Here is a 12,538-nt window from a genome sequence, read left to right on the forward strand (position 1 = left end):
AATACAAACAACAAGGAAAACAGGTGTCTTTCGACTAAAATGACAAGGTAAGTTAAGCTGGCATGTGAAGTGGAAGCCTTATGACAACAAACATAGATGAAAGTCAGGAGACAGGAAAATAAGGTGTTGTGCAAGCAGCAGTCAGGCCAAGAAAGAAAGATCATGCTTGGCCAAGCACCGGTCATGTGGGAGGAACAGAGAGAGGTAGGGAGCAGAGGGATTGAAGAATTAGAGAAGGAACTAAAGAGAGAGAGAGGGGGGAAAGGAACAAGGAAGATAACAGAGGAAAGTAGAGAAATTAAATTACTTGTTTCAGTCATTTCGACTGTGGCCATGCTGGAGCACCGCTTTTAGTCAAGCAAATCGACCCCAGGACTTATTCTTTGTAAGCCTAGTACTTATTCTATCGGTCTATTTTGCCGAACTGCTAAGTTACGAGGACGTAAACACACCAGCATCGGTTGTCAAGTGATGTTGGGGGGGACAAACACAGACATATAAACATACACACATACACACACACATATATATATATACATACATATATACGACGGACTTTCAGTTTCCGTCTACCAAATCCACTCACAAGGCTTTGGTCGGCCCGAGGCTATAGTAGAAGACACTTGCCCAAGGTGCCACTCAGTGGGACTGAACCCGGAACCATGTGGTTCGTAAGCAAGCTGCTTACCACACAGCCACTCCTTACATTTACAAGAAGAATGGTGACAGTGATTTTGAAGATGCATCAAACAGTTTCACAAAGGCTAGCTGACTGGAACTTCGAAGTCACTGTCACAACCCTTCATGTAAAAGAATAATAACCACAGATACATATGTGTATGTTTGTTTGTTTATTTATTTTAGAAGTTTAACTGTACACAAGATAGATTTTTTTTTTACTTCCTTTACCTTTTATGCTCCATTTAAAACTAGATAAATATTTTGATTCATTTGCAATTAGTTTTTTTTTTTTTTGATTAACACTTATCCTACTTTGGTCTTACTTCGTCTTCCTGTCAGAAGACTTGATATCTTCCCCTTAATTTATATTATTTTACATGGAGTTAGCTATGACACTTTACTTACTTTAACCTAAATATTTTTCCCTCATTTTTCTCGAGTCATTTTTCAGGAATTTTCCTTTATATATACATGTTTTGAATAAAATTCTTCTGTTAGTCATAGAAGAGTTAAACATTAATTAGTTTCTAATTTGGTTAAGGTGGTAAGCTGGCAGAATTGTTGGCATGTTGGGCGAAATGCTTTGCACCAGCTCTTAATGTTTTGAGTTCAAATTCCACTGAGGTCAACTTCACATTTCATCCTTTCAAGATCATTATATTAAGTACCAGTTGATCACTGGGATCAATGTAATCAACTAATCCTCTCCCTAAAATTGCTAGCTTCGTGCCAAAATTAGAAAGATTTTGATTACATCTAATATGAACTTTTCAAGCAAATAACATCTTCTTATGCTAAGCTTTTGAAGTACTAATATTAAAGGGAAGTTAATATAAAATAGACCTATAAACCATCCGGTGACAACATTCTCTTATTTATTTATTATTCTAAAGAAGCTCAGCAGTTTATTGGAGAGAGCTAAAAATGTTAGGTGAAGATATAAAACTTTGAAATATTGTAGCATTGCTTAGCATTTTGGTAAGCTAACAAAAATTTATATTTTCGATTTTAAATACAAGGTAATTTCTGAAGAAGCCATACTTTATAAAAGAAATATTGCAAACATTAAATATGCCTAGATAGCTTTCACTAAAGCAGGAGTACCCCTTGACCCTTGCATTTAGGAGAACTGTCTCAAATTTGAAACCACCCACTGACAAAGTTCTATAAAAACTTATAGAAGAGAAATGATAAGGAAAAAATGGCAGTAGTTGACCAATTCCACCCATCCCCCACTTCTGACAAAAATGAAGGATTTTTGTTAAACTAAAAGCTTTTAAGGTAAAGTGGAATTGGTGCATTATTATTAAAATTTAGCAATTACAGTATAGAAAAACCGTTTTTAGACATCAAAAACACAAAAACTGTCAAATTCACTTTCTCTATACAACTTGGTCACTTTCACAGCAATGGAATTGTGCTAAAAATTTTAGCATCTCAAGAAATATAAGAAAAGTGGTGAATTTTACAGTTTTTTTGTGTGTTTTTAATGAGTAAAAATAGCTTATCTGTGATATGATTGTTTCATAGTCTCTGATAAATCCACCTGCCAAACTAGTACAATTCCATAATTTTAATATTTACTTAGTCTCAAACATTAGAATTAGCATTTGCAAATGTTAAATGATATTCGAGGGGGCGGGGGTCTTTTTTGTTCTGTTTTCATTTTGCATTCTGTATTCCAAGCCAACAATTCATAATAAAGGTATAATTTCATTTTATCGTAATTTCACTGCTTAAGTATGTATGTGGGGGTTGTGTATTCATCATCATCATCATTATCATTATCAAATGTCCATTTTCCATGCTGGCATGGGTTGGACGCTTTGACATGATCCAGTGAGCTGCAGGATGATACCAAGTTACAATGTCCACTTTGGTATGATATCTACAATCACTTTACAGAGTTTACCAGATGTTTTATTCATGTCACAGCGTTAATGAGGTCACCAAGTGTATGTACATGTGTGTGTGTGTGTGTGTGTGTGTGTGTGTGTATGGGAGAATTTACGAAAAAAACAACAGACAAAGACAGGTGGTGTAAACAACAAATGGATGTATTAGTTTAACGCTCGGATGTATTAGTTTAACGCTCGGGAATAGAGAAGGTCTTTGACGTTTCAAGCTACGCTCTTCAACTGAAAGGAACACAGAAAGAAAAAAGGAGAGAAACAAGGAGAAAAAAAATATAAATGTAGTGGTCAGCGATCTATCAACAAAAAAATTCACACCATATATATATCTATATATGTATATATATATATATGGTGTGTATTTTTTTGTTTCCTTGTTTTGACATTGTGTGTTGTAAATGAATGTCTTTGAATGTCTTTTATTTCCAATATTCTGTGAGAACATGTTTGGCCATGACCAAATATTACCTTGCTTGAAAACAGGTAAGGGTTGGCAACAGGAAGGACAGCTGGCTTCAGAAAATCTGCCTCAATAAACTCTTGTATATAAAGAATGGTATGAATGTATAAAGAATGTATAAATATTAATATTTCCCAGCATAACAAATAATAAAAATAATGTTATGCTCTCAATTTTGCAAAAACTTTCACTTCTGATAGACAAGTTTTAATTCCCTATGCAGTAGCAGCAGTATGGAGGCATGTGCTGTAACAGCATATCCCTGCATCTCTCCGTTTGTTGGTGACTCCCTACTCCTGGTGGATGATGCCTCTGTACCATTCAGGTGACAATCCTCCAACCCATGGGTCTGTGTGGGTATTCATTGTTGTTGCGGGTTTTCTGAGGTCTGAGTGCAAATCCTATCTCAACCTCTTTTAATCATCTTTTACAACATGCAGAGGAAATACTGTGTTTATTCTTTGACATACCTCTCCCCTCATTGTAGTAGAGCAACATGAAATGAAGTGTTTTGCTCAAGAACACAACATGCCACTTGGTTTGGGAATTGAACCCACAATCTGGTGATCATAAATGCAATGCCTTAACCACTGAACCATGTGCCTTTATTATTTCCTATAGGGATTAGGAATTCAAGCTTCCAATCAGTTTCAAAAAAGCCAAGAAGAAACAATAATTGAATGTATTTCTGAACAATGGTTCCTGACCTAAACTTGGAATTATGGAAATTTCATAGAAGATAATGTCAGAGAAAATGCTGAGACATTAAGTTAGCATAAAACATCAACAAAGAAGTGCTAAAAGAAATGAAATAGTTTTTTTTTTTATTCATCTTCCTGTAAAGTAGCTGCACACATCATCAGTGATGTTTCCTGGAATCATCAGGTGTCTCAAGTCTTCAACATCAAACACCCACACTCAGGTAATCCAGCCAGGATTGATCAAGCTCCAACTTGTATCCCACCAGCACAACTACTAAGAGCATTGCCCCTTTCCAGGATTCACACCTTCTGGATTCACACCTTCTGCTTCACATCCACCTTGAGGCAACCTACCTCTGATTCTTGGTTACAGGAATTTTCACTGTAAACATTTTTGATGTAGGAAACTTCACAGTGAAAAAAAATAAATTGCAAAAAAAAAAAGAAAAAAAAAAAGATTAGCTGTTTCTTTAAAATGGTAACTTCATCAACTAACCTACTAAGTAGAGAAAGGTAATTTCTTTACAATGAGTTATCAAGTTTACAGTTTGCTTGTGTAGCTCCTTTGTGGTGAAACTTTCTATGGTAAATTTTCCCCCAGCAAAAATATTTACAGTGAATTTTCCAGACACATTGCTGCCTCCATTGTCAACCTGATGGCCTTCTGCCTACTGGCCCCTACGATACTGAGTATGTTGGAGGCCCTGCAGAGGAACTAGCCTGCAAACCCACTGCATCTCGCCTTGATGGGATCACAACTTGCTTGCCACCCATTGCGTTGACATAGCTAAGAGTTTCAAATGAGAGGAAAAAAAAACCAAACATATCAACCAGTGAAAGTTAGAAATATACAAACATTTACACTGAACAGAGGAATGTATGTTCTGAAGACTGATTTGCACTAATAAACTGAGAAACCTGTCTAGTGCCTGGAAAGAAGCTTAATAAGTGTAAGTGAATGAAGCATTAAACAGCTGTAAAAGAAGAAGAATGAAGAAAACTCTCAAAAGGCATTTTATACACTATATTACAAAAGATTATAACACCAGTAGTGGTTTCATATCTCTTGTATTTTACTTGTTTCAGTCATTGGACTGTGGCCATGTTGGGCCGAGTACATATTTATAATCTGGTATTTATTCTACCGGCTTCTTTTGCTAAACTGTTATCTTAAGGGAATGTAAACAAACCAACACTGGTTGTCAAGTAGTGGGCTGAGGGGATAAACACAAAGATATGCACACACAATACACAAATATATATATATATATATATATATAAATTTAAGGAATGGAGAAAACGCATGTTATAATTGCATACTTTATTCCTACATATGTTTCAAAGGATTACAACTTGTGTGATCCATAGGGATCTGTGATATTAAAATTGTAATATCACAGATCCCTATGGATCACACAGGTTGTAATCCTTTGAAACATATGTAGGAATAAAGTATGCAATTATAACATGCGTTTTCTCCATTCCTTAAATTTTTAAATATACTCAAATACCCAAAATTTCAAGGAGTTCCTGCCTTAAAAACAGGAACTACAACACAGTTATTTTGTGTTCTTTGTTACATTGATTTCTATTAACCCATTTATTCTATCCGAAGAATTTTTATTCATTAAGATAGAAGAAATACATATAATTATATATATATATACATATATATATATATATATATAAAACCTTCTGTTAAAATAGTCAACCTTATGAATGTTAATTTAAAATTTACTAATATAGGCACAGGAGTGGCTGTGTAGTAAGTAGTTTGCTTACCAACCACATGGGCAAGTGTCTTCTACTATAGCCTCGGGCTGACCAAAGCTTTGTGAGTGGATTTGGTAGATGGAAACTGAAAGAAGCCTGTCATATATATATATGTGTATATATAGATGTATATCTATATGTGTGTATATGCCTGTGTTTGTCCCCCCACCATCACTTGACAACCAATGTTGGTGTGCTTATGTCCCTGTAACTTAGCAGTTTGGCAAAAGAGACTGATAGAATAAGTACTAGGCTTACAAAGAATAAGTCCTGGGGTTGACTTGTTCAACTAAAGGCATGCTCCAGCATGGCTGAAGTCAAATGACTGAAACAAATAAAAGAATTAACTAACCATACTGACCATACATTCAAACATACATGCATATATACATACATACAAACATAAATTTCAGTATATACATATGAAGTGCATTCAAAAAGAACCTGACTTTATTTTTACCTACCAAAACTACTGCTGCATGGTCAAAATCCCTTGGGTGAGAGATGATGCATCCTCTCTGCACACGCATGAAAATTTTCAAGTCAGTATGCCATGTCAGTTTTGAGCTTCTATGTCTAGAATGCAGACATACAGTGTGGACTAGTCAGGTTTTCATTTTCATACAAGATGACCAAATGCATCAAGCAGAGACCACAAACCCATATTTCATCATCAGTGATGATGATCTTCATGAAATCTGGATCATGGTTTGCACAGTTCAGCATGTCCTGAGTAATTTCCATGCAGAGTTGCTTCTGCTGCTCTACCAACATCTTAGGATTGCATTTCACTACAAGTGCATGCACCATTTGTGCATGTTCTCATTGCATGCATAAATCCTCCATCAAAATAGAATGCTCTGATCCTGTGCTTATCCCTACTTTGTGAGCAATTTCTTGGATTGTTACATGTGAGTCTTCTATGATAATTCACCAGACCTTTTCAATCGGTTCCTTGTTTCGGCTTGTAGATGGCCTGCCCGAGTATGCCTCACTCTCCACTGAGGTGTGGCCATGTTTGAAACAGTTGTACCACTCCTTGATCTGAGTATTGCCTATGGCATCATCACCAAAAACCTGCTGAATCTTCCTGATGTTTTCAGCTTGAGTATCACCAAGCTTTGGGTAAAACTTGATGCATTCAGTGAAAACAAAATTCTGACAAGCACATATTACATGTCTGTAATCTATGCATAACAACCAGGAACTGATGCCGCCTACTGGTGCAAAGATTTTTATGCATACACAGGAAGTGTGGTGTGATCTCTCACCCAAAGGATTCTGGTCATGTAGCATTAGTTTTGTCTGGGAAAAATAAAGTCAGATATTTCTTGAATGCACCTAATACATATGCAACTAGTTAGATAGACTAATAGATATTTGTATATATCATCATCATCGTTTAACGTCCGCCTTCCATGCTAGCATCGGTTGGACGATTTGGCTGAGTACTGGCAAACCAGATGGCTACACCAGGCTCCAATCTGATTTGGCAGAGTTTCTACAGCTAGATGCCCTTCCTAACGCCAACTACTCCGAGAGTGTAGTGGGTGCTTTTACGTGCCATCAGCACGAAGGCCAGTCAAGCAGTACTGGCAACGGCCACGCTCAAAATGGTGTATTTTACGTGCCACCTGCACAAGAACCAGTCCAGCGGCACTGGCAACGACCTTGCTTGAACGTTTTTTCATGTACCACCAGCACAAGTACTAGTAAGGTGATGCTGGTAACGATCACGCTCAAATGGTGCTATTTACGTGCCACTTGACAGCTGTTCTGGCAATGATCATGCTCAGGCAGTGCTCTTAGCACTCCACTGGTACAGGTGCCATCATGATTTCGATTTCACTTGCCCCAACATGTCTTCACAAGCCGAGAATAGTGTCCAATAAAGGAGAGGTTGGCATGGGTGACAGTCTCTATGTATATACATAGGCATATTTTTATATACATATATAAATGTGTGTATATGCATATATATACAAACACACACAAACTCCTATTTATGTAAAAACAAAGTGGAGCTAGTTGTATACATCATTTTCATCATTATCATTTTAACATTTTCTTTTCCATGCTTGCATATGATGGACAAGGTTTATTGAGTCAAATTTTCTGACTGGATGCCCTTCCTGTCACCAACGCCTATCTTTTTCCAAGTAAGGCAATATCTTCCCATGACCAGACATATTTGTGAAGAATATTGGAAATGAATGACACAGCTTGTATGACAATGACACTCATTTACAACTATCATGCAATGTCAAGACATTCACACATATACACTTAGATCCATCCATACATACATACATACATACATGTCGTTCAGAAGCTTGCTTCCCAAACCATATGGCTATAAGTTCAGTCCCACTGCATGACACCTTGGGCAAGTGCTTTCTATTATGGCCCAAGACCATAGTAGAAAACACTTGCCCAAAGTGTCATGTAGTGGGACTGAACTCATAACTATATGGTTTGGGAAGCAGGCTTCTTAACGACAGCCACAGAGCACTAGAGTTTCACATATATAATACAGCGAATGGGAAAACTTTGACGTATTGAGATCATTCGAGCAATTAGTATACAAAAACTCCCGTGGGATTTAAAATTTAGAAAGAAAGGCAAGGGAGGTAAGTCAACTCAACTTTAATCTGCATTGTCAATATTAGAGGGATGTAGGCCGACGGCTTGTTGGGAGAAGTTGGAGAGACCCTTGGGTTAAACATTTTGTTTGTCTTGCGGATCAAAATGAATGGAAAATAAAACTATAAACATACACACCTATAGGAACAGCTTTTTCAATTTCTTTTCGCTTTACATGGCACCTGTTGTTATGAGGAATAGTTATCATAGACATCTCCCCCACCACTACTGGTCTTCGATAAAACATTTCAATCAAATGATTTTATTGAATCATGACGTTTGGCACTTTACAATACAACCACAGTCGTAACCACTGATTTAATATATTATTTGTTTTTATTTATCGTCAGAGATTATTGTTAAAACCAACACTTTTTAAATGAAAAAAAAAAATTCATCAACATAAAAAGTACGAAATACTTGATAAATATTTCTTTTCTTATTATTGGAAACAGATGCAAAGTCATTGAAAAAATATGTATTTCAAGTAGATTGATCTTTTCTTTTGTGTGATTAAGGAAATTTTCGTACACCTATTTCCATATTCACTTGAAAATGATGTTAATGTGACATTTTTGACTAAACTTTGTCAACAATTTCATAAAATTCTCACACCTATTTATGTAGTATTTTATAACTGATAAACGATTGGAATAACGCCTTTTATTATTTTATCATCAGCGCTAAATAATACAATACCTGTTCATAGAAGTGTGCGCGCGCGCGCGTTTGTACAAACTACTTTATTTTTTTTATTTTGATGTTGCTTGGCAACTCTTAAATCAAACCCACAGTTGTCTACCCTTGGTTTACATTACCGCCTCCCCTTAATCCCCTCCCCCGCCGCACCTCAACAACTCTTGCCAGCATCTTTCTTCTTTTGGGCTTCCTGCCTCTCACAATCTGCTATCCTGCATCTATATTATCTTCTGACTTGAAATTATTAGCTTCATTTTATCTTACATGTTTACTCCTGCTGTCTCTTACAAAAGCCAAGCAGGTAAGTACCTGCGATGTGTGGTTGGTACAGTTAGTACTTGTATTACTTTAATCAAGGTATCCAGGATTACTACTACCGCTACTGACGTTCATTTACCATCATTGTTGTTATTTTTTGGATAATCTTACCAAATAACTTAAAGCTCGCCACTCATGATTTTTGAAGAGTTACATTTTTAAAGCAGCTTTCTTCATTTATTGTTGGCGACGTTAATTAATGTCAATGTCGCACTGACTAAAATATCTTCTAATATATATATAAACATCTTGTGATTAATCACCAAAATGGAAGAAGAACTAAAATGCCCCGTGTGTTCGAGGTATTTCTGCAATCCAGTCCTGTTGCCGTGTTTCCATTCTCTGTGTATGGTGTGTGCTGTACAAATTCAAGAACTTCTACCACCGTTTGGACAACAGTCTGGGGGAAATTGTGGAAACAGTAATAGTAATAGTACTGTTGGTGTTCTAGATGAAGCGGGAGCTGTTTCTGTTGGATCAGAACAAGACCTTCCCGACATAGACAAGCTTAGTATTGTCAGCGAAACTGACAGCGGTGTGATCTGTAACAGTAGACCAAACAGCTACATAGGATCTCTTGGGTTTGGAAATATATTTTCCCAAGCTTCATCCGGAACCCTTTTCAGTATCCGATGTCCAGTTTGTAAGAAGATAATATATTTAGATGAACATGGAGTACAGGCTTTACCGAAAAGCAGTATACTGGAATCAATCATCGAAAAGTTTGGATGCGGCTCCGAGGAACAAAGTACGGAAGACTCTGATTTAATTAAATGTCAGCTTTGTGAACAAGATAGCAATGATGCATCATGTATGTGCGAACAGTGCGAGGTGTTTTATTGCGATTCTTGTCGAGAAAGATGCCATCCATTTAGGGGTCCGCTTGCTAAACATAAACTTGTGAGCCCTTGTCAAGGCCAAATGCTTTTAAAGAAAAACAAAACAAAAGAATCCAAATGCCAAGAACATGTTGACGAACAGCTGAGTATGTTCTGTCAGCTCTGTAAGGTTCCAGTTTGTTATGTATGTGCCCAGGAAGGGAGACACATTAACCACGATGTCCAAGCACTAGGTGTTATGTGTAAAACTCAAAAAGTAAGTTATCTTCTGTATTGTTGTTGTGGTTGTTATTGTTACGGGGCATAATTATTTTAAAAAATAGTATTATGAAAGATTTAAAATTATTTTTAATGTCTTTTTATTGTGATTTATACGTCATCTCTCTTTTCCCCCTCTCTCTCTCTCTCTCTGTATGTATCATAATTTCGTCCAAACTGCAGTATACTTACATCTCATGTTGTAAGATCGAAACATGTTGCTATTAGTAAAAACATTATTTAAAATATATATAATTCTCGGCAGTTTAACGATTTGGGCTCTTTTCCTTTTTGTGGGTAGCTACAAGTGATATACTAATCGTGATATACTAAGTGCGTGTGTATGTGTATTTGTGTAAAATAAACGCCTTTACACGAAACTACGCCCCTGAGTCACTACTTAGCTTCTCAACTGATATATATATGTATACATGCATATATATATATATATATATATATATATACATGTACGTACGTGTGTGTATGTATGTATATGTATCTAATTTAGTCCTAAATGTAAATATTTACACATACATTATGCACGTAATATATGATTCATGTAGGGAAGCATATCTCCCCCTCCTCCTCCTCTCTCTCTATGTATGTGTGTATATATATCCATAGATATGGGTGGGGGTTTACATTGGCGATATATATAATTAATATATTTATATCATTTATATGTATATAATTTATGAATATATGTATATACATATGCTTCTCTCTCCCCCTCGCTCTCTCTCTCTCTCTCTCTCTCTCTCTCTCTCTCTCTCTATATATATATATATATATATATATACACACACACACATACGCATAGAAAAAAGACAGGTAATTACATATATATATATATATATATATATATATAATTAACGCATGAGCTGCCAAATCAATATCATAATTACTCAATCGTTTCCTGAGTCTCTAACCGTATGGCAATTTGGTAAATTATTTCCTGTTTTGGCAAACGAATCATCATCAGTATTATTATCATCCCCCCTCCTCCACTCTAAGAAAACTCATTAATGATAATTTTACCATAATTATTCACGCTAGAATAAAAGCAAAAAAAAAAAAAAAGAAGCAAACTACATTTTATTTTTATTCTATCATGAACGTCACATTTAATGTTTTTACTGTAGATATATATGAGGTGTTGGTTTGTTCCATTGAGTCTGCCTATGGACATATTTGGTAAAAATTACCTGGTGTATATCTCCAGGGGTATTACTGGCTGTCATACATAAAAACCAATCAGCTCTTAGTTTCCTTTTATTATATTAGACATATTTATATTTATTTCTTCCTTGCTTCATCTTGTTGCTCCTCATATACAGTGAGAACCACAGAAATATTTTACGTCAGGTGTAATAAAACGAAATACATTAATTAACTTCAATTTCTATTTATATTTCCTCGGAACCATTTTTTTACCCCCTCTCCCCTTTATTTTACTGTTCCCTAAGTATAAACTTTTATTGTATATTTTTTCTTTTGGTGTGTTATATTTAATTTCTGAGTATATAGCACTTATATTCTGTGATTTATTAAAAGAGACAAATTTATCTTGAAATGAAATGGATTCGTCTTTAATATTTTCGCGAACCTGTATTTCTGTTTGCATCGACTACTACCTGGCAACACCTTTTTGGAACTGGTTCTCCCTATCATTTTTACAACCTATATAACTCACTGCCAAATATTCGCTTAATCGAGCAACTTGTTGAAAAAATTGCATTTTCCGCTGATGTCACATTCATTAAAGACATTTTACTGCAACTTTCAATTCCCGCATTGGTTATATTAAATTATCATTTTCCCCGATCTTCCTTCAACTTTAACTCAACTTATAATCGGCCCCAAAATGTTTAAGTTCTCTCTAACCTTCTTATTAGAGACATTAGAGCATTCCTTTCTCCCCAGAGGATATTCCTCATCTCAGTTTTACCTATAATATCCAATAGCTTAGCCGCCCTCCCGTCTCTGTCTGTCTCGACTGACAAGCACCAGTTGCCACCATTCCTTACCAACACTTCGCCTCCTCACTTTGCTTATTTGAGGTTTATTTTATTTGACAACATTAAAGTTGGCGAAATGCTTTTTCGTAGATACAAACTAGCTATATTACATGCACACACACATACACACACACACACACATATATATATATATACGTACACCGCGCACACACAAATACACCCAACACGTGTGTGTACACATATATATATATATACGTACACCGCGCACACACAA

At 35.9% G+C, this 12,538-nt stretch overlaps 1 protein-coding gene and 1 long non-coding RNA gene across 2 annotated transcripts in view; one reads left to right on the forward strand and one right to left on the reverse strand.

Annotated features, from left to right (window-relative positions):
• The window catches only part of LOC128249091 (uncharacterized), a 21,916-nt gene extending 13,331 nt beyond the window's left edge, over window positions 1–8,585 (reverse strand). The window contains exon 1 of the long non-coding RNA XR_008265221.1: window positions 8,310–8,585. This is a non-coding gene — a long non-coding RNA (uncharacterized LOC128249091). The remainder of the gene's footprint in view (window positions 1–8,309) is intronic.
• Window positions 8,586–8,988: 403 nt separating this feature from the next.
• The window catches only part of LOC106868414 (E3 ubiquitin-protein ligase TRIM9), a 68,926-nt gene continuing 65,376 nt past the window's right edge, over window positions 8,989–12,538 (forward strand). Inside the window, exon 1 of the mRNA XM_014913658.2 lies at window positions 8,989–10,283. Coding sequence (XP_014769144.1) covers window positions 9,456–10,283 — 828 coding nt within the window. The 5' untranslated portion in view covers window positions 8,989–9,455. The remainder of the gene's footprint in view (window positions 10,284–12,538) is intronic.

The sequence above is a fragment of the Octopus bimaculoides genome, chromosome 11 (assembly GCF_001194135.2).
Source record: "Octopus bimaculoides isolate UCB-OBI-ISO-001 chromosome 11, ASM119413v2, whole genome shotgun sequence".
Taxonomy (NCBI): Eukaryota; Metazoa; Mollusca; class Cephalopoda; order Octopoda; family Octopodidae; genus Octopus; species Octopus bimaculoides.